Source organism: Biomphalaria glabrata, chromosome 9, assembly GCF_947242115.1.
Source record: "Biomphalaria glabrata chromosome 9, xgBioGlab47.1, whole genome shotgun sequence".
NCBI lineage: Eukaryota > Metazoa > Mollusca > Gastropoda > Planorbidae > Biomphalaria > Biomphalaria glabrata.
In genome coordinates, this window is record NC_074719.1 from 19,361,982 (window position 1) to 19,389,060 (window position 27,079).

The 27,079-nt window shown below is 36.0% G+C and overlaps 1 protein-coding gene across 1 annotated transcript; it reads right to left on the minus strand.

Annotated features, from left to right (window-relative positions):
* Window positions 1–7,905: 7,905 nt before the first annotated feature.
* On the minus strand, window positions 7,906–26,741 carry LOC106054541 (uncharacterized). The gene is made up of 11 exons (XM_013210441.2): window positions 26,697–26,741; window positions 25,711–25,963; window positions 24,777–24,936; window positions 22,231–22,343; window positions 17,768–18,025; window positions 16,807–17,032; window positions 15,786–15,931; window positions 14,833–15,135; window positions 11,791–11,987; window positions 10,665–10,823; window positions 7,906–9,640 (listed from the first exon to the last, which is right to left on the minus strand). Exons 2-11 carry the CDS (start codon window positions 25,938–25,940, stop codon window positions 9,498–9,500), a joined length of 1,935 nt encoding a protein of 644 aa, XP_013065895.2. The 5' UTR covers window positions 25,941–25,963; window positions 26,697–26,741; the 3' UTR covers window positions 7,906–9,497.
* Between the last annotated feature and the right edge of the window lie 338 nt (window positions 26,742–27,079).

The window sequence follows — 27,079 nt, forward strand, 5'->3', positions numbered from 1 at the left end:
TTGAGTGCTACCCATCACTGGCAGCTATGGTAGCCTTGGCTTTGTAGTTTGTCCATGTGAAAAATGTACATAATGTATTCACTGACAATGACGTTAGACACAGGCAGTGCATCTTTCTTAACGACAGTGATAAAACCAATGAATTCTTCTTGAATACTATCACCATCAACAAATCCAACCTCAAAACACACTTGTTCAGTGCCTGAGATATCTGCATTTTCATTACCGAAATACCAAGAAAACGCATTTACTTCATGCTGCTGCTGCTGCTGCTCGTGTATAGTGGTTTCTTGCTGCTGCCAGTGCACCGTTAATACTAACAACGTTTTGACTCCGATGGCATGAGAAGAACTTTCTTAATCTTTTTTATCGTAAACTGATGGACGTGTTTCACCTGCTATTTAATCGAGAGCTAACATTGACTGCAACTCCGCAAGATGTAAATACATTGACCAAGATGACTGCACTCTTCACTCTTGTTCACAGAAACTTTCACATTTATCAAATCGAAAGACAGCTGGCAATTATTTTTCCTCCAAGACAAAAACAAACAAACAACAACAACAAAAAACTTGTATCATATTCTAGGCCTTTATCAAATATAATAATAAGTTTAATTATGTAAAAATGAAACCAAAATGTCACGACTAACGTGCTATAGAATATTGAATTGCAAGCCTATAATAAAGCGCACATGGTCAGACATGAACTATAGATTACCCTATTCTAGTTTATTACAATAATAGTTTATCCATATTAACTTTATTTCAGTGGAAGCACTACATGTTAAGTTGCCATCAATTCCTGATAAGCCTGAGGCTGTCTACATCAACTTTACTTCAGTCACCAGTACAAGCACTACTTGTTCAGTTGCTACTTAGATTTTAATTGATCTGATGGTGCAAAACAATGGCTAGAATTTGGCTACTCAGAAATGCACCCCTTTGCACCCCCTTGTGGGCGCCCATGGCCAGCAAAGTGAGAAGCAGTTAAGTTGTTAAGAAGCAGTGTAGGTTCTCAGTGTGGGTTATCTGGTTAGGAAAGTGTCTGAGAAACACTGTCGTTCCTGCAAATGGAAAATATTTCTGGTGGTTTGCGATGGCAGCCGTTTATTGGACAATCAAAAGACACTGTTCTGGCAGGATTAGGAATTTGGCGGGAAAGCTTACTTGTTTCTTAAAAATTGAAAAGTTTTGACTTAAAGACAATGACGCGGCGAATTAAAAAACCAGACGGGGTTTTAGGAAGAATAGCGAAATGAGAACATAGTACTTTTCGCAGCTTTATAGAGAAGCAGTTGTCATGAGGGCGCGGTGGCTGAGTGGATAAGCGCTTGACTTTCGAACCTTGTGTACGGGGCTCAAATCTCGGTGAAGACTGGGATTTTTAATTTGGGGATGTTTAGGGCGCCTCTGAGTCCATCCAACTCTAATGGGTACCTGACTTTAGTTGGGGAAAATAAAAAGGCTCTTTAACCGTTGGCCAAGGAAACAGATGACCTTAACATCATCTGCCCCATAGATAGTAAGGTCTGAAATGGGAAACTTTACTACTTTACTTTACTAGTTATCATGGACTTAGATAATTAGGTTGATGACATTCGATGGTTCCCTTCGTTATTATTTCACTTTCCATTCGACATTCACTATCAGCGTCGACTATCTTCTTTTGTTGGCCTTTCACATGTGTTATTGGATTTGTTTAATTGAGTGTTACCTCCGTTTGACTTATATGCATAAGACACAGTCGACGCTGATAGTGTTTGTCTAATAAGAAGTTGAAGATTACGATTTTTCTTCGAGTATCTAGAAAAAAAAGATTGTACATATTGCTGTGTAGATAGACTAGTGATGGGCAAAAGTTAACTAAAAAGCTAGAAACTTTAGTTTAACTAAAAAAAATAATTAAGGCCGTTATTTAACTAGAAAAAAAAAAGTTTAGTTAAAATCGTAATTCAATAATTTTTTTTTAGTTACTAAATAAAAAGTTTAATTAAAATTGTGTACATCTTTTCAACATGTAGTCAGGGTTGAAAGGCACTTCCCTGCTTTCTGGTCATGTGATATCAATAACTTTGATTATCAAAAAAAAAATGATGCACTTTACAACTATTTAGTCGGTCTGCATTTAAAGAGGGTAAAGTAAGATGCTGGTAGAAGATGTGGGAGTAAATATTTGCAACTGAAAGTAGCAGTATTATACAATTTTAAACATTTTTTGCTAAAAGCTTCTATGTTCCGAATTTTTTTGTGAGCCACGTGGAGGTTTTTAATTTCTGTTTATAGTGGGAATCTGATTAGTAAGTTAGGTCAATATTTAGTGGTTTTAATCAATTCATTTGCGGCAAACAATAATTTTTTAACTGCAGGAACATCAAGTACATCCTTTGTATAGTCTTACGACTTATTATTGAGATCTAAGTCTAAATCGACAGCAACTATATAGATGTAAAAGCATTAGGATAGTTAACTCTAGAAAATTTCAATACACATCCTCTCTGGTCACAAAGTGAATAGACTTGTGTCCAACTGATTTTAACAACTTGGTCAGCTAGACATACACATGTAGGTCTAGTGCAGGGGTTGGCAACCTTTTGAATCGGAAGAGCCAAAAATTAGAATTTACAAATTTTAAAGTTTTTAAAGAGCCACAACATTTTTTCTTGCCAACAATAAATAGTACTCACACACTCTTTTTAAACGTGTTATTCCTATATATATATATATATATATATATATATATATATATATATATATATATATATATATATATATATAGTGTTTTTCACTATAAATTAAATAATATATATGGCGTTATTAGATAATTATCTTTAATTCGGTAACAACCAAAGCTATTAAACATTTAGGCCTACTTACACTACTAACTTGTACTTCACTAACAAACAATTGAGCAAACAAAGTCAGTGGGAGCGATGCCTTTGCATAGTTTTAGAAAGTTTGGATACATTTGGCTCATAACTTATTTTTAGTTTCAAACACGACTCTCAATTTTCATTTGTAAGTTGGCTTCTTACTTTACTTTTCATTCTATTTATACAAGAGAACGTTTTTTTGCACGAATATGTCGATCCAAAGATGTAGCAATCTGGAAGACTATTCAATTCATCATCTCGCGGCATTTCTTTGAAATATTTTCACTTTTGTTGCGTTACGTACACACATTTCTGGACCTCCAACACTTCCAACTTGATTTCAACTCTGTAAATTTTCTACCCAACAAAACCTTACTTTTTAAATCGAGCAATTGCACTTCTAGAGATCAAGTATCATTTTCAAATGGATCAATGTGGATTTCGTGACTATTTGTGTTGAAATGGTGTACCAGGAATGCTAGAATAGTTTTGTTGGTTTTGAACTGCTTAAATTTATCAAGAAATTCATCTTAGATTTTTTGTATAACTGTGCTGAAGTAATTCGTGTCAAAAGTTGCTCTGATTTTATCGCGATACTGCTTTAGACATTGAAAATGAAGTTATTTGCCGCTCTGAATATCTTCTGCAAAAAAAAAATGTTTTCTTCAAAACAAAACAATTCGGCTGGGTTTTACTTTCCTTGCAGCTTTAGATTCAGCTCATTTAATTTCGATGTTATATCCACCATAAAGAAAAATGCTTGCAACCATTGTCGTCTCTAATTCAGGTTAATTAATGCCTTTATCATTTAGGAATGTATTTATTTCATTCAAGCACAAAAAAAAAACTTTCAACCTTTGGAAAGTCATCGCACTTTGTTGGCAATAAGGAGGTCGGAATACTGAGTCTCCATTTCCTTTAAGAAGTCTTTAAACTGACGACGGTAGAGTGCTTTTGACAACATGCTGTTAACAATCTTAATTACCAAATTTATGACCTCAACTATTTCGGCCGGAAATGTTTGGGCACAAAGTGCTTCTTGGTGTATTTTGCAGTAAAACGTAAGAATTTCGAGGTTTATTTTGTCGTTGTTGCCCTTTTATTTTTTCCTGTCATACATCTGGCTCCATCGGGTGTTATTTAAATGATTTTAATAAAAGCGATCTTAATGTCTTCAAGGTATTTTTGCACGGCATGCGCTATATCTTCTCTTCTTGTTTGTCACGACAGTGGTAGCAATCCTAGAGTTTCTTCTTTTGGACCTTTGGGAAGACATATAGCTGACAAAATGGAAATCTTGTGCCGTGTCTTTATGTTGCAAGACTCATCTATATCAAGTGATAAGACAGAAGAAAGTTGGATATCTTTGCCTACAAATATGTTACATTTGAAGACAATTAAGCTATATTATCTTGTTCTGTTTAAGCGAATAATGGCAAATCTTTGATTTTTTTTTTTTAATTTCTGGTTTGTTTTTGAAATCATGAATCAGTTCTTCAGATGCATGTATGAAGCAGTTTTTCTATAAATGGTTTGCCTTTTCCCGCAAATTTCTAGTGGTACTGCAAAGTGTGCCAGATTAGCATTACTTGTAGATTGCTTCTAACCTGGAGAAGATAATCGCTTCTAACTCATTGACTTGAAACAACAAACTATTCGAAACAGCCAAAGCACGTGGTGAAGATGCTAATTCGTCTTGCGTCGAAAGCGATTTAAAACCTACATAGAAACATCCGACGACGGCCGAGAGCTTCCAGCGACTGACAACAGTGACGAAGCATGTGATAGGGGAGGGGTGGGGTGAAAAAAGAGTACAAGTTGCTGAGAAATAGAATCGGTGGCTAATTCTCGTTAAAATATTCAGAACTATTTGAAAAAATGTTTCGATAAAATAAATAATATTTGCGTTTGGAACTAAAGAGCCGCAGCTTCACACCCAAAGAGCCGCATGTGGCTCGCGAGCCGCAGGTTCCCGACCCCGGGTCAAGTGTACTGTACGTGTGTAGTCGATGATACTGCAAGACTACCCAGCATTTTTTTCATTACGCGTTATGCAATAGTGTTTGCTTAATGTGGAGTGGTCAGACAAGAAAATAACACACTGGCGTGGCTAGTCAAGCATGTTCGTAGATATATCTTTACACTAAAATAGTTACACACCCTCCCTGTCCAAAAAGTAAATAGACGGTGTGTCCGACTGATTTTAACAACCTGGCCAGATAGACGTACACGTGTAGGCCTATATAGTGTACTGAGTGTGCAGTCCATGAGTTCATAATGACAACATCACCCTGTTTTTTTCCCTTGCGCGTTTAACGTTATGCAACAGTGTTAGTTGTATTTTTAGTGGTCAGACAAAAAAATAGCACATCGGCATGGTTAGTCAAGCATGTATTTTACACTACAAGTAGTTATACAGGTCAAATGTTTTAAAACTCCAACAATTTCGTTTCTATTTCTTTGGATACTAGATCTAAATTTGAAATTTGAAAGTTATGCTATTTAATGAGATTTTAAACTTTTTCTAATTAAGATTTTTCCGATATATAAGTTAACTAGACATATGTTACCCGCGACCCGCGGGTCTTTATTTGCGCATTACTGTCGATATAGTCACTGAGAGTGTTTTGTAAACAATTAAACGAAATAATAATGTAATAAGTAAAGCGAATTTGTCAATGTAAAAATAGTGTGAATGAAGCTATCAGATCAGAATAGCTAATAGGCTTAAATCCATTTTTTTAAATTAAAATTAAAACATTTGCTTGTAGGTCTACATATATTTGATTAAAATTTGAGATGAATAGACTTAATTTTGTATGTTCATGTGTTACAGTATAAAGTAGATCTTGATGTAGACATAGATCTAAATCTACACTAATCTAGAGTTAAAAATTGGCTTTTATAGAGTTCATTCTGTGTTGTGCAAGCGTGACCTTTTTTCATGAATGAATATAGGCCTATCTCAACACGGCTACGCAGCTTTATTTAGCGAACAGCGAACGAATGTATTAAAAATACTTTAGAAAAACAAATTTTTATGTTAATTTGATTAAAATATGAAATGAATGGACAATAATTAGTATGTTTATGTGTTAAAGCATAAAACTATCTTTGCGAAAAGAAGTTTTATCATCTTAGAGTTCAATAAGAGTTTTAGGCCTAGGCCTAGGAATAGACTAAGTAGAGAGATGTGTTAATCACTGTTAATGTGTAACTATTTGGTAATGTCTAATGAAAGGATGTTCGCCAGACATTACCCGCGGTCTGCGGGCCTAAGTTTGTGTTTACTAATCTAGTGGATTGGATTTAGATGTATATTAAACTTAACTAATGATCCTTTCACGTTATTTCTCTTTCGCTACGAAAATAAAATTAGTTTGGCGAAAATGGGTTTACCCGTAGCCGATACATTCATATCTATTTAAAACGAAAAGAGCGATAGCTTTGTTAAATGAATGGGATTATAAAGTGAACAATTAAACGAAATAATTTTTAGTACGTGATTCATGAATGAATATAGATCTAAGCCTATCTCAACTTCGCTTCGCAGCTCCGACGGTTCAATGTAGCTTTAGAAAACCAAATTTGAATGTTTATTTGATCAAAATATGAAATGAATGGACTTTAATTAATATGTTTATTTGTTGAAGTATAAAACTATCTGTGCGAAGAGAAGTTTTATCATCTTAAAGTTGAATTAGAGTTTTAGATCTAGGGATGGGATTATAAAGTAAACAATTAACCGAATTAATTTTTAGTACGCGATTCATTACGGTATTGTCTAATGAAAGAATGTTCGTCAGGAAATCTGTAATCACAGATATAAGGAACTAATTAATGTAAAAAATGCTTTTGAAACACAAAATTGAAGGTTAATTTTATTATATAATGAAATCAATGGATCTTCTTTTGTCTTTTCATGTGTCAAAGTAAAAATTTATATGCGCAAAGTGTATTTCTTAAAATTAGATCTAGGTCTAAATCCTTTCTATCTTTTCTCATGTCAACATTGTAGACATGGCCTAGATCCATAAAATACTATAGCTGTAATAGAGTCGGACAACTAATTTTTTTTTGAGGGTCTTAAGTTTGTTTTAGGGCTACAATACATACACTACGGTCTAAGTTGGTACCCAAGGAACATTCCTGCCTAGTTTTATCAAGATTGGTCAAGCGGTTTTGATGTCTATAAGTAACATACATACATACATACACCACACATTCTACTTTATAATATAGATATAATAAAAAAAAAGAGTACCATCCTTTTCTAATGGTTTTAATTCAAGGCAAAAATACAAGCACAAATATTTATTTAGACATATTTTTTTTTTATTTTATTGTGCATTAAAGTTTATGTAATAAACATATTCCTTAATACTGATTTTATTATGGATAAATATTTCTAAAATATTACAAGAATAAGATCGAACCGTAGGTGTACAATAGAAACTAATATAAGATAAGTTAAGATGATTACATCTATATAGGTCTAGTTCAACCCCGCCCTACCCTCCCAAAACACAAAGTCATGAAGTGTTTAATTAATTTTATTTAGTTTAGTTTAACTATATTTTGAAATTCATGATAAATATTTAGTTTAACTACTTTATTTTAGTTGAAAACTAGTTTTAGTTTAACTTTTAAAAGTTAGTTTAGTTCCCATCACTAAGATAGACAATAGGATTATGTTTCTCTCGTGCTTCGAGAGACAAACTTTAACAGAAGTACGATTTACTTTATTAGAGATAGAGTGGAAACATAGTCCAGGTTTTTCTTTAACTCCGTAATTCGACAAATTCTCTTGTGTGGGCATGGGCTGCTTGTTGCATGGGCTGCTTGTTGCATGGGCTGCTTGTTGCATGGGCTGCTTATTGCATGGGCTGCTTGTTGCATGGGCTGCTTTACCTTATTGCATGGGCTGCTTGATGCATGGGCTGCTTGTTGCATGGGCTGCTTGTTGCATGGGCTGCTTGTTGCATGGGCTGCTTATTGCATGGGCTGCTTGGTGCATGGGCTGCTTGTTGCATGGGCTGCTTGTTGCATGGGCTGCAAATAAATTAATATTTATAAACTTCTGAAAGCATGGGCAGTAAATGATTATTTCTAGACTGCTAAAAGCATGGCTTGCAAATTATAACTCATAGGCTGCTTATTGCATGGGCTGCTTATTGAGATAGTTTTAACATTGTAAACTAAATATGCATTTCAATCGAGCTGATCTGCTATTCAGAGATAAACTTTAGTAAAAATAAGCAATAATCATTGACTTTGCAGTACCATTATCGCTTAAGACTTAAATAATAATAAAAATAGTATTACGCTTTAATTAAATCGGATGAACTGGTTAATGTTCTATACATATCCATTTGAATAGAGAATACTGTATACAAAATTCTTTTTCTTGGCATAAGAAAGCTTTTTCAGCAGAGAATTCGGAGTGTACAATAATCTTTTTAATTGATTCTATTTTAGAGACGACACAATACCTCAATTACTCTGTATATATCTCGATATTGCCAGTACCAGGTGAATATACTTACAATGAATAATATTAATAGTGGATTAAAATTGAAATTCCAAACAAATAAAATAGACTTTCATAACAGTTAAAAAAGTAACATTTTAAAATGTAAAAAAAAAATGCGTTTATTTATTTTTATTTACAAATAGGCATAGATAGAATAATAGAATAATAAATAGACTAATAGATAGACTAATAGATAGACTAATAGATAGACTAATAGATAGACTAATAGATAGAATACTAGAATATTTCAGCACGTGCTACTATAAACATTTGAGTCTCATGTAGGACGTTACTTATTTGAAAGAAAACTTTATGTTACAAAATGATTCTGGACTCTAACAACTGTTATAGGATCATTGGTTAACAATTGTTAGAAAAGAAATCTTACACATTTTTGACTGTTTTATGATAGGAAATGTAAGGAAATAAATAGATCGAATAGGAATGTGCTGTGTATATACTGGTTATATTGTGAAGCGTACTGAGATACTAGAGTTATTTAGAGTATAGAAATCATTCTTCTTGTTTGAGGTGACCTACTACGTAAGTAGCTCTATACGGCTGTATATATATACATACATTGTTTGGTTGACTATTGAAATTTAAATATAGAAAGTAACATTAAGAAACTGCAGTTATCCTAGTATCCTGAATGTACACTGAACTCATGAATTTACACAGTGTTTTGTTTGCATAAGTCTTCCTCAAATTCAATGTGCAAAATCTTGGCTGCTGTTAAATAATTTTTGATTAGATTATTTCATTCGTTCATTGTTTTCAACGAAGAATAAAGTTACAAGTTCTTTCTGTTCTTATTTCCTTCTTGCGGTGCTTACAAATTCGAACTATTAGTATCTCTGTTATTAAACTACAAATAGTATAATTATGCAAGATCAATTCTTATCTTGAAACTACAAGCTTTTGCCTATTATCAAAACTTTTCACAATTATTTTATTGATATAGAATGAGTGATGGACACTGTGAGTATCTCTAAAGTATGTGAAATATGTGGGTTATTTTTTAACATTTAAAAATGCACTTCATTAAGAAAAGACTTTGCATCTCTTGGTGACTCCATCCCAGCAACGTCTTCAGACTTTTTTGGACGAAATGGTGACGTTCTTAGCGAAAGGATAATTCTTTGGATAGTCACAGAAGAAGCTGATGAAGACATTTTCTGTCATGAATCTGGGGTATTCTCTGATGGACTTGTAGCCGAAGACATTTGTGGTAGCTGGGGATATAAACAACCCAATTCTCTTATCTTTTTAAAAAAAACTAACTTAGAAGATGAGATCCGAGTCTGTAAGTGTAATGACTCTATAGTTAGACTTGTAAAAGTTCGGACAAATCGGGGGATTTCCTTTAGTGACGTGACAGTATATTAAAAAAACCTTTGAACGGAAATAGCCTAGAGATAGAATAACGGTAGAGATTCACTTCAGCATTGCTTAGGACACGACGTGTTTTTAGGTCTTGTGACGTTGGACTGTGCCCTTCTATTTGAAATACTATGTTTGTAGTTTACATTACTCTATTCAAATCAGAACTCCATAGAACCTTCAAGAACCCGCTTAGAGCTTGCATTAATTTAATATTTGATGTATTTCGCTGAGAAAAGAATGACTAGCTCTTTGGCTACATGGGGAAAACAAACTCTAGTTTGACCGTAATATTTTTTGAGAGTAAAAAAATACAAGTAAATTTGGCTTGATTAGACCTTCATCTACATCAAACATCAGTTAGATCGCAAGGTCTAAAAGGGAAACTTTTACGTAACATAATGTTTGTTTTGGCATGTTACATTATCAGATAGTTAATCGAAAATACCAAGTACTTGATCTCACACTCAATTAACATCAAGTAACATAAGCCACTAGATCTACCAGAGTGTACAAAGTAATGTTCCCCATTTAGACCTTGAGACCTAATACATCGACAATTAGAAATAAAAAATATATTTCTAGAAAGTCAAATGCATTACGCAGTATAAAATATACATCGTCTTGCATAGACTGCATGTCAACAGATCAATCGGATCCAAAGCGTTGTCCGCCTTCATGTTGTATATTACAAAATAGAAACTTGTATTTCTTTCTAAAATCCTTACAGATTAAATTCTAGGACGACCTACTTTCACTTTGAAACATAATCATTTCGTTTTATTAAAACCGAATGTGAAACATTAGATGAGTGACAAGTTTATCAACATTTTCTGCTGCATTTAAAACATTTTATTTTAGAATGACAGACATTACCTTCATCATAATCATTTCCATACATCAAGGGCTTCTCATTGCTGATGCAGACAACTCCACTACAAGGTCTGAAAGCTCCAGTAGACCCATTTCTGCAGGTTACACGACAAACTCTACCGCAAGAGTCATGGGCTCTGATTAAAGCTTTCGTTAGGCCTTCTGCAATCAAAACATCGTTACACATAAATTAAGAATAAGAATCTAATGAACTATACGGGTTACAAAATCTAAACTGTCTATAGTGTTATAATAGTCGTGGCAGCGTGGGTAGGGGCAGCATTGTGTGTAATCAATCAACACAGATGACATGGGCCAGAGTATTGCGAGCAGTTCACCGTAACGATTGGCGACAGGCGAATTATCTAAAATGACTTATCTGAGCAGCCCACGTGCAAATCATTTGTGATATTATCACATATCACATCTAGAAAAAACCTGGCGACCTGTAGATGGCATTATTTCTATGGCATCGAGAAGGTTTTCTGTGCTCCTGTATACAGAATGAATATTCTCAGTCAAGACTATTCGGCCCTGTACACTAAGTCCAGTGTGAAGTCCGTCCGATACCATACATTTCAGCACGAGTCAGGACAAGCAAGGTGAGTAGAGTTTGTTACAGCAGTACGGTTATCCACGCAGTGCAGTCAGTGTTTGGTGTTGCTAATTGTACAGTATTGACTGTTAACTTATTAGACACTAAAGCATTAAGTTAATCTAAAGCCCGAGTTGTCAAGTAGAGCTGGTAGTGTTTTATTGTGCAGTGTTTGCAGAGAGTCTGATAGAGTCGTAACAATATTATAATTTCATTAATTGTTACGTTTGTACAAACTCGTATCGCATGCCCAGTGGTATGAGGACATTTCGGATAAGGTGAATCTGAAAGTTAGCATTCTACTTTTAAGCGCTCATCAAAAACAAGCTCAACTCAAATCTTAAATGAAAAAAATCCCCAGTTTAAATTGGGTTTGAAAATAATTTTTTTTTTTCATTTACAAATTATTCCTATCGTTACTTATATTTGAGCACGTCATATATTGTTAGTACATTTGAACATTGGCACAGCGTTTATCTCACATTCCAAGATCTCTTTATAATCTTAATGTTAGAGATTAAAATAATCACAAACTTAATCCTTCTGTTGGCTTCCTGACGCCGACAAATCCCACAGAGATGGACACAGATAGTCTCTGGTCAACTATTGCAGACTCTTTATAGCGCCCGATATAGTTGAGTCCTTGTGAGTAGAGGAAGACCTGTCCAGTCGGAGTATCCTTTTTACACCTGCTGTAAGTCTTAGGGTCTCCCATTCTATCAGTAATCATCCTGTTAATGTAAAAGTAGGAACACAGACATAAATAGCACATTAATAGATTTCATTTTGAAACACAGACCTATATATATGTATTATACCTAGACTGGATAACGGAAACAAATCCTTATCCGATAATGATCAGATCACAGACCTATATATATAGATTGTTATGTACGTAACTCTTTATCAAGCGTTAAGGGAAGTTGACCCGAATCTAGGGAAATCGATCTTTTCTGTCTAAGAAAAGTAATGATCTTTAGTTTTTAAAGCTTTGAAATAATCCAAGACCATTATGCGGATTTTAATAGAATGGGCTGTTAATGACAGAACTATATATTCACGCAAATATATGAACTAAAGCCTTTTCAAGTTAGTTTCCAATAAAATAATGTTTCGAAAATGCTAGACCGAGTAATTGACGTCTGTTGATTTTAATCATATTATGTACATTTAAATAAATTGATTACCTAGATCTTTCTAGATTATGTATCTAAAAATTGCAAAATAATAATTATGAGACAATAGTGATTGTCGATGTTCAATTCTAGATCTAGATCTAAACCATTATATAGATTAGGGTTGAAAACAACAACAATTTGTACTTCTTATAACGATCATAAAAAAAAGGCCTTGTTTCAGTTTTTTAAAGTGGTTCTCATTTTGTGTGTGTACTGTGTTTTGAAACTATTGCAATATAGGACATGGCTTCAAGCGAAACAAAGTATTTTAAAATAGGAATTAAATTTAAGCTGTTAAAACTTGGTTGATCTTTTTTTTTCTTCATCCAATAGAATGACAAAATAGTTTGAATATAGTGCATTGTGTATCTTCTCTAATGAAGCAATATTTTAAAAGACATTACAAGATAAGTACTCTAACTGTAGCCAGCGTCTTCAAAAGCAATATGTAAGTCTCATATTTACAATAGTCTAGTAACGGATTGATAAACTGAATGCCGGATAAGCTAAACCACTAAATAACGGATGGACTAAGTGATAAACTGACTGATGAAGAAACTAACAGACTAACTAATTGATTGCTTGATAGTAGATCCAAAGATTTATACAACATTCTGTTCTAGCTCTCATATCAAAGACCAGACAATGCTGAAACATTTGATGGAATTGTATCTGTGAAAATTTTAGTTTGGTATAATCAAAATTATGTTTTTACTTCAATGAAGACAAATATTTGACCAACTTATTAAGAGAATACGCTTGCTGAGATAATTCTTCATGACGTCACAACAACTACAACAACCCTGGTTTATATCTTTCTAGACCGCAGCCCCCTGGATGACAAAAGTGTAAGAGACACGAGGTTTAATACAGCTGCTCACTACAAGTCATCTTTTTATACATTTCAAACATTGACACATGGAACATTCTCTGAATCTCTGGTGGAGTTACTGAATTCGACCAAGACTTCTCTCATTCTACATGTAAGTTTGATTTCATTTATCTTTTGTTTCGTAAAGCAAATATTTCGCTAACTAATTACAGATTCATCTAGAACAAAATATAGTATTGTTACGAATCTCACTATCCAGGCTCTCTGCAAACTGCACCATACACCACCAACTTAAAGAACTTGACAACTCAGGGCTCCAAAGCAACGTAACACTTTAATAGTTGAATAAATAACAGCCAATACTGTACAATTGGCAACACGTACACTGTACAAATATCTCTCCGATAACACCGTTCCGCAGTATCAACTCTTGCACTGGCCTCATCGTCTTGTTCCGGGCTTGCACTGGGTTCAACAGTTCAGGACTGACTTCACACACTAGGCTCGTTGTGTCGGACTCGATCGCAGACCAAGATCAAGACGCCAGCCGTCTCAACTGTACTTGACAGTACTCCGCACTGAACCGTCGTAATGCTCCGTACAGAACCACACCTCTGAACTGTGCTGTAGTCGACCGGACTGTAGTGAACCGGGCTCTGAACCTCTGCCGTCAACCGTCTTGACTGCGACACCTACGCTCTTATATAGGGTCCCTACTGGCCTTCTCGAACCGGACAGAACGCCGCTCGACGTTTCCAGGTGGTCAGATAACTACAACTCTCGTGACGCTCATGAGCTCTGTTCACGACGTCGATCCTTCCCGGACCGCCGTCGATCCTTCCCGAACCGCCGTGTTGACACTCGTCTCCGCTGACCGTCGTAACTCGTCACGGTTGACCGCTCGTCTAGCGCTGGCCTGGGGCGATTTGCGTCGGCTGACTACACACGTACCACTACCCCCATCTGTGCCACCACCGGGTTTATAACAGTATTAACAAGAAATAAGTTATGTATGGAATTATGCAAAAAAACAAAAAAACTTTCTTTACAGGTTTAACAAAATCACAAAATCGTTGACGCCTATAGTTAGGTGTAATTAGCATTAGGAAATTTTTGCGAACAAAGGGGAGTAGCTCCACACAATAGAAAAATTAGCGATTTGATCTAGTGTATATTGTTAATTTCAATTTGCAGGTTTAACTACAGGCTGATTAAGACAGTCTTTTGTAATTTGTAAAGATGTAAATTATCTTGGGATAAATACATTAGAACAAATGTATATTGTAATGGGAAAAAAAAACAGAAATATTTTTTTTATCACATCCACACATTTTATCATATCTGCACCTTTTTTTTTTCAACACAAAAAATGTCTCGTAGCTACAACGCATCTTACAAACAGAGAACGATACATAATCTTGATTCAAGTAGGTGACTTGAACCTTAACAACAGGGAATTGTATCACTCACATCAATAAAAGTGCGAATTTAATCTTGACTAGGTAATCGATGACATAATTAAAAGAATTATTTTAATCTAGTCTCAGTTTTTTTTTGATAACTTACGCCTTTGTTTGATTGTTGGCTTTTGGTGAGTAAATGTCCAAACTCTTGTCTACTCTTCCTCTTCGGACCGGGTAGCTGTCGTACTCCACAAACTTCGGAGGCCTCTCTGTGAATATGTTGACCGGAATGTACACCCAGTTCTCTGCGTCACACGTTTTGTTGATGCAGTAATCATTCTGGACTGCAAGGTCGTCTCTGGAAGACTTGTCACACTCCAGCGCCTGGTCAAAGTCTTCCACAGCTCGCCTTAGTCTGATAGGAGCAGTTGTTGGTACACAGCGATTGTTTCTGCACACGAGAGATCTGAAAAGTGAAGCACAATTATTGGTGTGGTCATTTGTGTGTTGTTTTTGGTATGGTAATTGGTGTGGTTATTGATGAGGCTGTTATTGCGGTAGCTGGTATGGATATTAGCATTATTAAATGCTTCCAATGACATGCGGAATCACTAACAGGAGAAGGGGCGAAGGCTGGCAACTGGCGACTTAACCAGTAAGCTTCAGGCATGAGGGGCTCATTAGGCGTAGCCTGGCTACCCGTTTAGGAGAAGAAAAACTCTGAATTCAAACCGCTGCAGCCTTGCTGCTATATCAAAGCATGTGAAACACGGGAGTAGAAACTCCAGTGTGAGCACTCCGAGCAGAGCTAATGCCCATGCTTGCAATTCATCTCTATGAGATCATCTTTCTTTGCACATTGACAATGGATAGACAGATAGATATAGATAGGCATTGATGGTGTTTAGTGATGTATCTTTTTTACACCCTCTGATAGTTTAAAATGTCTTTCATTTCTACAACTATTTGATAAGGAAAAGGAGTTATAAGTACAGTGTCTATACTAACTTAAACATGATACTTTCAAAGTCTAAGGAATCAGAGACGCTTTAACCATTTAAAATTTTTTTGATCTATAAACTATTCTTCGTACATTAGCTATTTCTCTTGAGCTACCTATTGCCGCAGGAAGGAGAAGTGGCTGAGCACGATGGGACGGCTTCATAAATGGCTGTGTTCTCTAGACTGACAGAGTAGCCGTCAGCTTGTGTTGTATTGCCGAAACCTGTGGGTGCTCCGGCCTCGTGACGTGGCAGAGAGCGCTACAAAGATAAAGTTTTATAATGTCGTGAATTTTACAAATTCTACACAGCAAAAATAATTACTTCAATAATTACATCTTGTATATATATTACAGAAAGTATTATTATTATTATATTATATAGTCACAAATATACGTATCTAGCTTATGGCTATCACAACAGAACTATATCAGAATAATTTGACATCACACAGTTTACACTCTTTGATAAGCGGTGGTGGGTTAAAGACAACTCTTCTAATTTCGTTAAGGATTACGGAGTAAGGGCAATAACCACTTTTAAAACAAACATGAAAGTTTCCACTATTATGTAATGATTTGTCTTTCTTTAAATTTTTATAAGCACTGATGTAAATATGTAAATATTTTATGATGGATACATCATTGTATAGAACCTCACTCTATTCTATATAGTCTTAGCAACATTTAGAGGTATCAACATAGTGAGACATAAAACAGTTGTCGCACTGTAAATGTTTCACTCAGCAATGTCCAATTTAAATATGTAAGATACTCATGGATAGCAAGCTTTTAGACGTATCAATTGTAAACACTGTAGAAGTATTGATTCACAAACTATTCTTTTCATACAATATTTGTTGTACACTTTTGAGTAGGCCTACTGTAGAATCTAATTGCTTCTGATGTAGCGTTTTTCATTTCCTATGTTTTTTTTCACTAGTTTCCATAATAATGTCACCGCATTTCTCCATTTCGCTTTTTTCTATTTGGAACTGTGTGAATCTTATGTGTTAGAGGTGTTAGAAATCTAAGTGTAACCAAAAAGAAGTTTTCCTGTAGTAAGCTTTTAGTTTTAAAGTATTAAAGTTATAGTCTATCTTAACATAACTAAGTCGTCTTTGATACTCTACTTACTATAAGTCTCGGGTAAATTGTGGGGTCACGACCTCGGCTCCTCATAAAAGCCCTAACACGTTGAAACAAATAGTCCACAAAGCAGTGATGCATAAAGAACATGGGATCAAAGGCGGCTGTGTCGAGTCTGTTCATAGTGCCACCTATGTACACATGGACGGCGCCATGATGAAGTTCAAAGTCATATCTTTGTGTTCCGCCACTGGCTGGGAAGAGATCTTCATATCTGGAACATAGAGTACAGTTGTTTTTTTTCGTGTCTATTTGTGTAAATACCAATTAACTATTTGGTGAATTGAATGAGCAAATTTAAAGAGCAAGAAAGCTGTGAGCCAGGGGCATGCATTAATTTGGTTGGAAATGTTTTACATGTTTTTGATGCTCCTTCAGAGTTGAAGGTAATCTATTTCCTAGTCCAAACCTCTGGCAAGGACGACGTTGGCAGGGTTTGAACCCGGGATTATCGATAAATCTGAACGACAGTCCAGCGCGCAAACCGCAGACCAGGCAGCCATTTGTATTGTAACAGAACATTAACAAATCGTAACTAGGGCCCTCCTAAGACTTTTTTTCGCTTAACTTGTTTCTCAACTACTTGCAGCAAGCATGGAGGATCGCCCAAAGCAAGTCATCTGTGAAGGCCCGGGTTAGTGGAAAATGATTGTATCTATTTAGTCTACTAGAAATTTAGATTCTTAAACCATATTAACAACTAAGACTTTGGCTATTTAAATGTCATTGTAAAGTAATTAGCGATTTCCTAAACAAGAATTACGAAACTACAATGTAAGATAAAGCGACACTATTTAGCCATTAGGACCCTTTCCAAGTTGACACCTAACTAGATAAGACGTTGAATTAAAACAATATATGTCTATTGCTATTGTTAACACGTCAGAACCACTAGTGTCGTCCTCTATTATGAACTACGAACTGATTGTGCTATAGTCTCATGGTATACCTGCTTCTGGTCACGAGGTCATTGATGACTCCTGGTGTGTAGAGGTCACCGTCTAAGCCGGCATTCCTAATGAGCTGAGAGCCATCTGGTGTCCTCCATAAAGCAAACGGGCCATTCACTACAGGGCCCCGAGGCGTGCCCATGTACTCAGAAGTCCAGATCGAAGAAAGGACAGGATTCGAAAGCGAATAGTCCAGTGAGGAATCCCAAAACACCAGGCAGACCAAGGGATTCACTAGTCTCAGGGCCAATTCATACCTAGAATAATCATATTGAAATTCTTTTTTTTTTTTATATTTATTTTAAAACTCAAATCAATAAAGATATAATATAGGAAAAGATACAGATAATAAATAGAGCGGTAAAAGTTTGACAATGAAATACATTTAAAAGACTTCAAAGAAAAAATACATTTTCAGATTATTAAGCAAACCTTTAATGCTATAGGGATCAGATAGAGAGGGTATACATTACAGGCCCTTCAGCGCAACACATAAGTGCAACTATACCCTCGCTAATCTCAAATAAATAGTAGAAATAAAATGGATAAATGTTACAAGTTATTCTAATGCAAGTATACAACGTTTTCTCGTCGGGTCCGACTGTAACTGCTGCTATACTCTCAGAGACCACCGTCGCAGTTAGTTTTGTAGTTAAACTGTACACAATCTAATAGCGCCGCTTTCTTCAATAGGCGATGACGTCATTTGTGTCATTTTAATTTGTGCTCTAATTTTTGTTCCATTGTCGCCTCGTCGTACTAATGTATGTACAACTGTGTGTGTGCGTATATGGTCACATGGTGTGTCTGTTAGGCTCAACTTCGGGACTGATATAGTTAACAAGTAAATAGAAAATATAATTAATTTTTAACACACACACAGACACATTGCAATTAAAATTACATTTTAATACCTAGACAATTTGATATCAATTAATAAATAATTAAAGCCCTGACAATCACCAAAACAATGTCCTTTTCATTCTCTTCTTAGAAAATACAGACGTTACTTCAAAAGACAATAAGATAACTTCCTACGAGTGTCCCTAGATCATTCTAGTCGTGGCATGTTAACCAATGGCTTAAATTCTACCATTGGTTTTCCTGGCTGACTCAGGCAATCCATTTCATGCTCTAATGGCACAAGGGAAGAAGGAGCATTTGTGCAAATTTATCCTAGTTTATGTAACAAGGAATGTGCCTTTATATTTGTGTAGTATTTTATTAGGTTTTGTTTTTCTATTTGAAGATTATGGTTCAGTGTTTTATGTATAATCGCTACTTTACTTTTAAGTCTTCTATCCTGAAGGATTTCTAAATTTAGTGATTTTACTAAAGGTGTTAATCTAATCAAATGTGAATATTCGTTTGTTATGAATCTCACTCAGGGGCGTAACTAGGGATTTGGGGGCCCGGGGGGATTGACCTCTTTGGGGGCCCCTTGCATTTTGACATTCGACATATGACATGAGATAATGTACGCAAAAATATATAAGCCTCAAATCAAATTGGTTCAGTATATCAGTAAACTTAACAAAAAGTAATAATCAAGACTCTTTTAATGAATAATACCGTTGTTTATTAGTTAAATAATGCACAAGTGACAAATCTAAATTGATATCGCTTCACGTAGTGCATTCTGTGCAGCAAAGACATCTATAACATCAACTACATCGATACTTTCTAGTATTTGTGACTTCACTGACATTAAAGCCATGATAAGCCTTTCTTGCGTCATTGTGCTCCTGAGATACTTTTTGATGAGTTTGAGCTTTGAGAATGATCTCTCACATGACGTAATGGAAGTGGCCTGAGTTAGCGGTATTCGGAGGAGGTTGCAAAGTCTGAGCACACGTAATTCCCATATGAAGCCTGTTTCCTCAATATGTCTATTGGTGATTGTATTACTGTTTGTTGATGAAAAGTGCTCGTGCATCAATGACATCATTGAAAAAGCGATTTTCCATTTATTTCATCATACAAACAGGAAAAGTAGCACAGTTTGTCACAAGCGTGTCTTCCAACAGGTGTCTTGGTTCAAGAAGTAACCCAAAGGTATCCATTTTCTTTCCAGCCTTTGGAATCTGCCCTTCATCTCCATATGAAATCTGTCCAGCACTTCTGTCGCAACACGTTTGAATTGCAGTTGTATTGACAGTCCTACATTAGAACTCAACTTCCCATCAAGTCTTTTCTTTCATATGGTTGTTTTGATTACAGGGAATCCATAGTATTCACTACCTTCTTTTGCTTTTTCGATGGATTGGGTTTTTGTCAGTTTCTCATCATTTTGCAGAAAGCATGAAAGGGTACTAATTTCTTTAGCAGATTCCCGTATAAGCAGTCCAGACTTTTGTAGTTTCTTCCGAACTATATTAATTGGGCACAGGAGCTTTGACCAGAATTCAAGATAGGCAAAAAATTCGTAATTTTCCACTGCATGAAGAAGATTCTGTGCTAATATTATATGGTATTACGTCATTGTTGGTTGTTTATGTTTTGTGCGAAAGCAAAAGGATTCAGAGTATACAAAAGTGGGAAAGATACATATCTCGTTATGCTCGAGTATAGAAATACTCCGATAAGTGGACTGCCGTATTCACCATCACAACTGCTGACGAGTAGAAGACGCAGGGAATCATTCCAACTGATCAAAAACTATTGAAACCATTGGTAGCTGAAAATGCAGAGACATTACTCAACGAACGACAGATGAAAAGCTAAGTGAAATACGATGCAAAAGCAAGACTACCTAAAGATTATTCTGTCAGAGAGTTCATCTAGGTCAAACATGGCAGAAAACAGTTGTCATAAAAAAAAATCAGCACCCAGATCTTACATCATAAAGACAAACAATGGAATAACATACAGAAGAAATCAACGCTTTTTAAATTAGAGTTTCGATGATAACATCTCTGGGTACTATGATACCGATGAAGACAATGAACTGCAAACTGTTGCTACAAACGAAACAGACAGTTATAGACCAACGTCTAGAGAACTTGTTCAGTCAAGACAACCAGAAGTGGACGAATTGTTAAAGTTCCTAGTAGACAGTGCCGGTCGCAGTGGGCGCCGCGCTTTCATAGGCCCCGCGCTAATTCCAAGTGTACATTATTAAATTAAACGATTATAACGTATATAAAATAACAGGGTTTTCGCGACCTCCTGATTTTTCAGGGCCTCCAGGAAATCTCATGAAAAGGCAAAATATACGATAAAGTCCTGAACTTTTTTTGAATTTATTCAAATCTCCTGAAGAATAGACGAAATTGACGTTTTGGGGTGCCAATAAATAAAAAGTGGCATTGCGAGCTTTCATTTGATAAAAATTTATTGCAAAGACGAAAGTAGGCCTATTTTCTAATTCAAAAAAAATAATTTTGACATTATGCTTATCCCTACCCAGACTAGGCCCCGCGCGATCCGTTTCGCATAGGGCCCCGCAAATGCTAGGACCGGCCCTGCTAGTAGATATCACTATTAAGAACTTTAAAAGGAAGGGTGTGATAATGACTTCAATAGGAAGGATGTATTAATATTATATGATATTACGTCATTATTTTTTGTTTATGTTTTGTGCGAAAGCAAAAGGATTAGATCATTAGATGTAAATAAAAAGAGAGAGTTTCCATTGGATTGAGGAAAGATGAATAAAGGGGTAATAACTCGAGTGTGAAGTTTAATTCTGAAATTATAGACGCCAAACCCGAATAATGGACAATTTTAGCATTGTTAAGAATAACTTTTAGATCTGTTATACTCGATTCTGTAAATTTTGCTTCAAGGTTAATTAGTATAGCCATATAATACTCGCCATTTTGATCTATTATTAGTAAAGGTAACAAGATACCTGGAATTCGCTGTATATCATGCAGTTTTATTCGTGGCAACAAAGTTTAAAACGGATAACACTGTTTATCCTTCAAAACTGATCTGTGCGGCAAAAATATTTTTAAAATATCTAGGTTTAGTCTTTGTGATAAATTTAATCCATAAATGTTGATTAAAAAAAGACACCCGTTGACATTATTTGTCAATCAAATATATTAATTTATGTATTTACAAATAAATTTCGGACACCCATTTGGGGGACCCCCTAGGTGGGGGCCCGGGGGGATTTTAAAATTCTCCCCCCCATCCCCCCCCCCCTTAGTTACGCCACTGATCTCACTGCTCTATTTTGTGTCTTTTCCAGTGTATTAATGTTTCCTTTAGTTGTGGGCTCCCAAACAGAGTATGCATATTCTTTATTGGCCTAACCAAGGTTAAATAAATTTTTATTCGATTTGTAGAAATGTCTATTCTACTCTTAGCTTTTGTTGTCACCAAACTGTCACACACTAGGAAAAAACTCTCCAATTTATTACCGTACAAAAGTAGACAATGAAATCTGGATTCTACATTCACACAGACATACACAAGACGACACATTTACAATGAAAAGTCATGTATTACTTACATTCTAATAAAATATCTGTGCCATCCCATGAAGCCGGGACCGCCGTGGGCTATCAAATTGGTCACCCCTCGATGTATTAGAGCGATGGCGTCATATTTGTTGGGACTCACAGACTGTAAGATAAGTAAAAGTCTTTATGGCTATGTATGATTATGAAGAAGTACTTCTTGTCAAAACGGTGTCCTGTTTCTATATTTTTATTTCTATCTTGTTATCTGTGTACTATTTAACTTCTATGGTCAGCTAGAGGTTGGGGTTGACAGTATAGAAAATGTGTACAATTAGACGTCCATGTTCTGCTAGGGGCATAGGCGCCCGCAGGATTTTTAGCAGGGGGGAATGCAAGTTGCCCCTTACGGCTCAAAGTCGTTGCTTCAGCTTTTTTGTTATTACAAAGAATATTGAAGAAAAGAACTGGTACCTCCTCCCCCCCCCCATACCTATGCGATATTAAGTTCACAGTAAATACTTGTTTCATCAAAGTTAAAAAAACAACTAACAAAATATTGACTGTATACATAAGTTTATCCGTGCGTCCCGTGCATTCCAACGGTTGATCAAACAAAAAATGCCAACGCTGCCAAAACTGTCAATAACTTTACTACTGAATCGCTTCTCGTGGCGATGGACTAGGCGTCGATAAGTGCTTCTCTGGCAGTTCTGATACTCTTTGCTATGTTGTAGCTCTGGCATCGTTTTAGGATGTAGACAAAACAGGTTGAACTGAGCATTGTTATTGTTAATTAAGTATTGAAGAATCAAGGAAACTAATGTTGATGTTTGTCCGTATACTTTTATTCATTCAGCACTGGACGCCATCTTGGGCAGAACTACTTGTTCACAACAAAAGACACATAACTCACAATAACTAAGGGCTATAACTCCCATTTATCAAGTATAAACAATTATTGCTTCTGTAATAAGCCCAAAATCCAAACATGTGGATTTTGCTCGGTGTGTCTGTCGGCTGCGAATTCTAGGCATCACCAACTCAATACCAAGTTAATTAGCCAGCAGTGTCGCCTTCCTCAAGATGCCATCCCTGAAGTATTCCTCGGCAAGGTCAAGTTGGCTTTTGGCTATATAATTAATGTGACTGCTGATGTGTTGTTGAGCGGCCACTTATGCTAATAGGGACAGACTGCAACATCACGGAAACTGGTTCAAGAACAGATGAATAATAGACGACAATTCAAAGAGAAATCAGAAACACATGCCTGCACTGATTACACATAGTCAGTTTGTCTGGTTTCACTTACAGCCGTTATTTCAAAATACACCAAACAGTCAAAGATCTTCTCAAAATTGTAACTTAAAGCGTGAATGAATTCTTATGTCTCAGTCAATCGTGTCTCACACAAAAGATGCATATTTAGCACCAACGCTCTCCCTTGGGACTGTCACGGAAGAAATAGTCTTCTTAATAACACTTACAGCATTAAGTATATCTGAAACGTCATTCAGGTCAATGATAACACGTTTACGTCTGTGAAACGCGCAACAAACAAGGTCTGCTTTTGGATATATTCACAAATCCTTGTTTAAAAACAGTTCTGAATGCTACCCATGACGGAGCAACCATCGTAGCCTTGGCCGAGTAGTTAGTCGATGTCATTGCTTGAAGTATCTGCATTTGTTATTACTGAAATCCCAAGATAAGGCAGTTAAGTCAGGCTACTACTGCTCGTATATTTAGTTTTCTTGCTGCCGCCAGTGCTCCGTCGATACAAATCAACGTTTTGACTCAGATGAAGGCATGGGAAGAACTTTCTTTAGAACTTTCTTTTATCTCTTCTATTGTCAACTGGTGGACGAGTTACATGTGTATCTTGCTATTTTTATCGAGCGCTAACATTGACCGCTGCTCCGCAAAATGTAAATACATTTACCAAGAGGACTGAACTCTTCAATCTTGTTCAAAAGAAACGTTCATACATATTAAACCAAATGATGGAGTTTTTCCATATTCTATGCCCTTACTAAATATAATGATAAGTATTAATTATGTGCAAATGAAAACAATTCGTCACGACTAACGTGCTATAGAATATTTAATTGCAAGCCTATAAAAAAGCGCACATGGTCGGATATGAACTACAGATTAGCCTATTCTAATTTATCATAATAATAAGCTTATCCTTATTAATTTTATTTCCGTGAAATCACTACATGTTACGTTGCTTCCTAGCAGAAGTTAATTGATTTGAATGTGTAAAAAAAAACTAGCTAAAATTTGGCTACTCAGAATTCAGAGAGGGTGCACAACCAAGGCCAGCAATAAATTCATGATAAGCCTGAGGCTAGTCTACTACAACTGTACGTTAGTCACTACTAGTTCAGTTGCTAATTAGATTTTAATTGATCTGATGGTGCCAAATATGATGGCTAGAATTTAGCTACTCAGAATCCAGGGGTGGGGTGCCCCCTGCGGGCGCCCAAGGCTAGAGGTTGGTGTTGACAGTATAGAAGGCTTACTTAGCATTCATCAACTGCACTGGGTAGAACTGAAATTTGAACTGACATAAAAGTGATTCTCAAGTTCTTACTGTATCATTCTTCAGCGTGTTGATGGCATCATGATACCTTCTTCTTTCTTCCAATGTCAGCATGCGGTACTCCTTCCTGACACAGGGACCTGAGCTAGACTGACGCTTCTCTCTGGTACTCCCTGTGTCTGCTGCTTGTCTTGACAAGTCCATCAAATACCTGCAGGGTGCATAGCAAAGTAAATGTGTTTTTTTTTTATAACAATCATTTCAACAAGGATGGGTTCACTTAAACAGCAATACAACGTAATGATTTTTTTAGAGCCACTTAGTCGAGGCAACTGCAACGAGCATCTCCCAAATCAGAAAATTCGATATAATCTTTATGGCTGCCTGGTGTAGAAATATGTATTTGAGACTGTCGTCCGATAGGCCTATATTCAAATCCTGCCTTCCGTTTCAGAAATATTCTAAACCCTGGCCACAGAACGAGATGCTATAGTAGGATCCTAGGTTTCACCTACCAAGACCGAAACAAAGAAATGAGGAAATTCGAAAAGGATCACAATAGCAATTGGGTCGCACGATGACCTGCTGACCACTGTCAAATACCGCAAATTAAAACTATATGACTATCTCACGTAGTCCTCAGAGCTCCCAGAAACCTTCCTGCAGTGAAAAGGAAAAGAAGAAGAGGCAGACTGAGAAATGGATTGGAAGACATCAAAAAATGAACGGGCCTTTTATTGAAATGATTCTCCTCAAGACAAAAGACAGAGAGGAATGAAGAGAGACAGTAGACAGATCACAAGTTATGCCCCAAAGAACCAACAGACTAAGGGATAGGTGAAAGTAAAGGGTGAAGCCTAAGCCCCGAAGCTACACTCTAGCTATCGCAACTTTCTAACTAACCTCAAATAGAAAAAGCTACCTTTTATTTTCAAAATGCTTGATAATAAATGTTTCAGATATTTAACTATAGATGACCACTTACTGGACTGCCCTTGAGTCTATATCTGGTTTTCTATCGGGATCATCTTGCATAGTATGCTGCTCGCACAGCCAGTTGTAAAGACTTCCGACGAAATCACGGACGTCTGTCTTTCCTGCGCGGTTGTAACATTCTTGAAGCTCTACTGGCATGGAGCACTCCCACATTTTGGAACTAATGTATTCTATGTTGATCATAATCACAAGCACAGATATTAAAAGATGTCCACACATTGTCTCAGCGTTGGTTGGGGGAACTGTAGAACAACACACATCTTCATCATGTTAAAACAAAGCAAATGTAATAACTGTAATAAAATAACCTCATTAGAAATATGTAGTTTAGCTTTTTAATTTACATTTTCTGATCGACACATAAAAACTGTTCAAATTCTTTCTACATATGACTTAATTAAAGATATTTACCATCTACCTTTTCATATAGAAGAAAATCTTAAACACACGCGAAATAGTCAACAAATGGTATTTAAAAAAAAAACAACAACTAACAATCTAAATCACATTTTGTTTTCTTGGTCTGACAATCACGCGGATAAAGAAAGAAAACTCAAAGATTTTTGCTAAGCCAAGTTGCGATGACATATAACCGAATTGACTAAAGTCTCATATTGTGAGCTTCAGGACTTAGTCAACACACAAACTATTCTTAACACAACAGAGTAATTCAAAAGGTTGAACAGTTATGATTTAATTCAAAATATTATAAAAAGTAAATAGTTAGGGGCCATATTTAGTTCACGGCGCAGTGCTATCTTTCCTTTGTAAACTTCCGGTCACAGCGCCAATTGAAGCTCCCGGGGCATGAGTCCATCTAACAATTTTTTTCACTGTGGTCCTCGACATACGAGTGGACATTTCATTAGTAAGAAAACAAAAGGCTAAATGGTATTATGCTCTCGTTTGTCAAGCATGAGAATAATAGAACTTAAAGATATTTTATTTACCACTAAAGAAAACAAATTGGACTACCACAAGTAAAGGAAAACTGAGTTTGATTCTCTGACAATGAGCAAAGTGTTGATTTTTTCGGTGTCTAAACTTTATATAGACTTTGTTTCTCCTCCTGTCATCCATGTAGGTCACAAAGTTCAAGTCAACAAGCATGTTTATAATTTCTAGGTGTTACTAGGTTTCTGCCTGGAAAAGATTTGACCTTACATTTGAGGTCCAAGGTCAATAAACATGTCTTTTGACCTGACCTAGTAGCACTAGAGTGCATGTTATATTTAAAGAATGGAGAAGCAATGGCTCGCTCTAAAGAGGACACAAACCTCGGAGACAGGTACCAAGCTAACATCTGACGTCACAATTTAGTCCTAAACAAAATTCTACAATACAAATAAATGTATTTG

Bases quoted from the DNA above. Each gene is read 5' to 3' on its own strand.
- LOC106054541 (XM_013210441.2), bottom strand. From the start codon at position 25,940: ATGTGTGGACATCTTTTAATATCTGTGCTTGTGATTATGATCAACATA. The intron at 18,026-22,230 runs GTAAGTAATACA...TGATTATTCTAG, and splicing joins CACAGATATTTTATTAGAAT to GTATGAATTGGCCCTGAGAC. The intron at 9,641-10,664 runs GTAATGTCTGTC...TTATATCCCCAG, and splicing joins TGGAAATGATTATGATGAAG to CTACCACAAATGTCTTCGGC.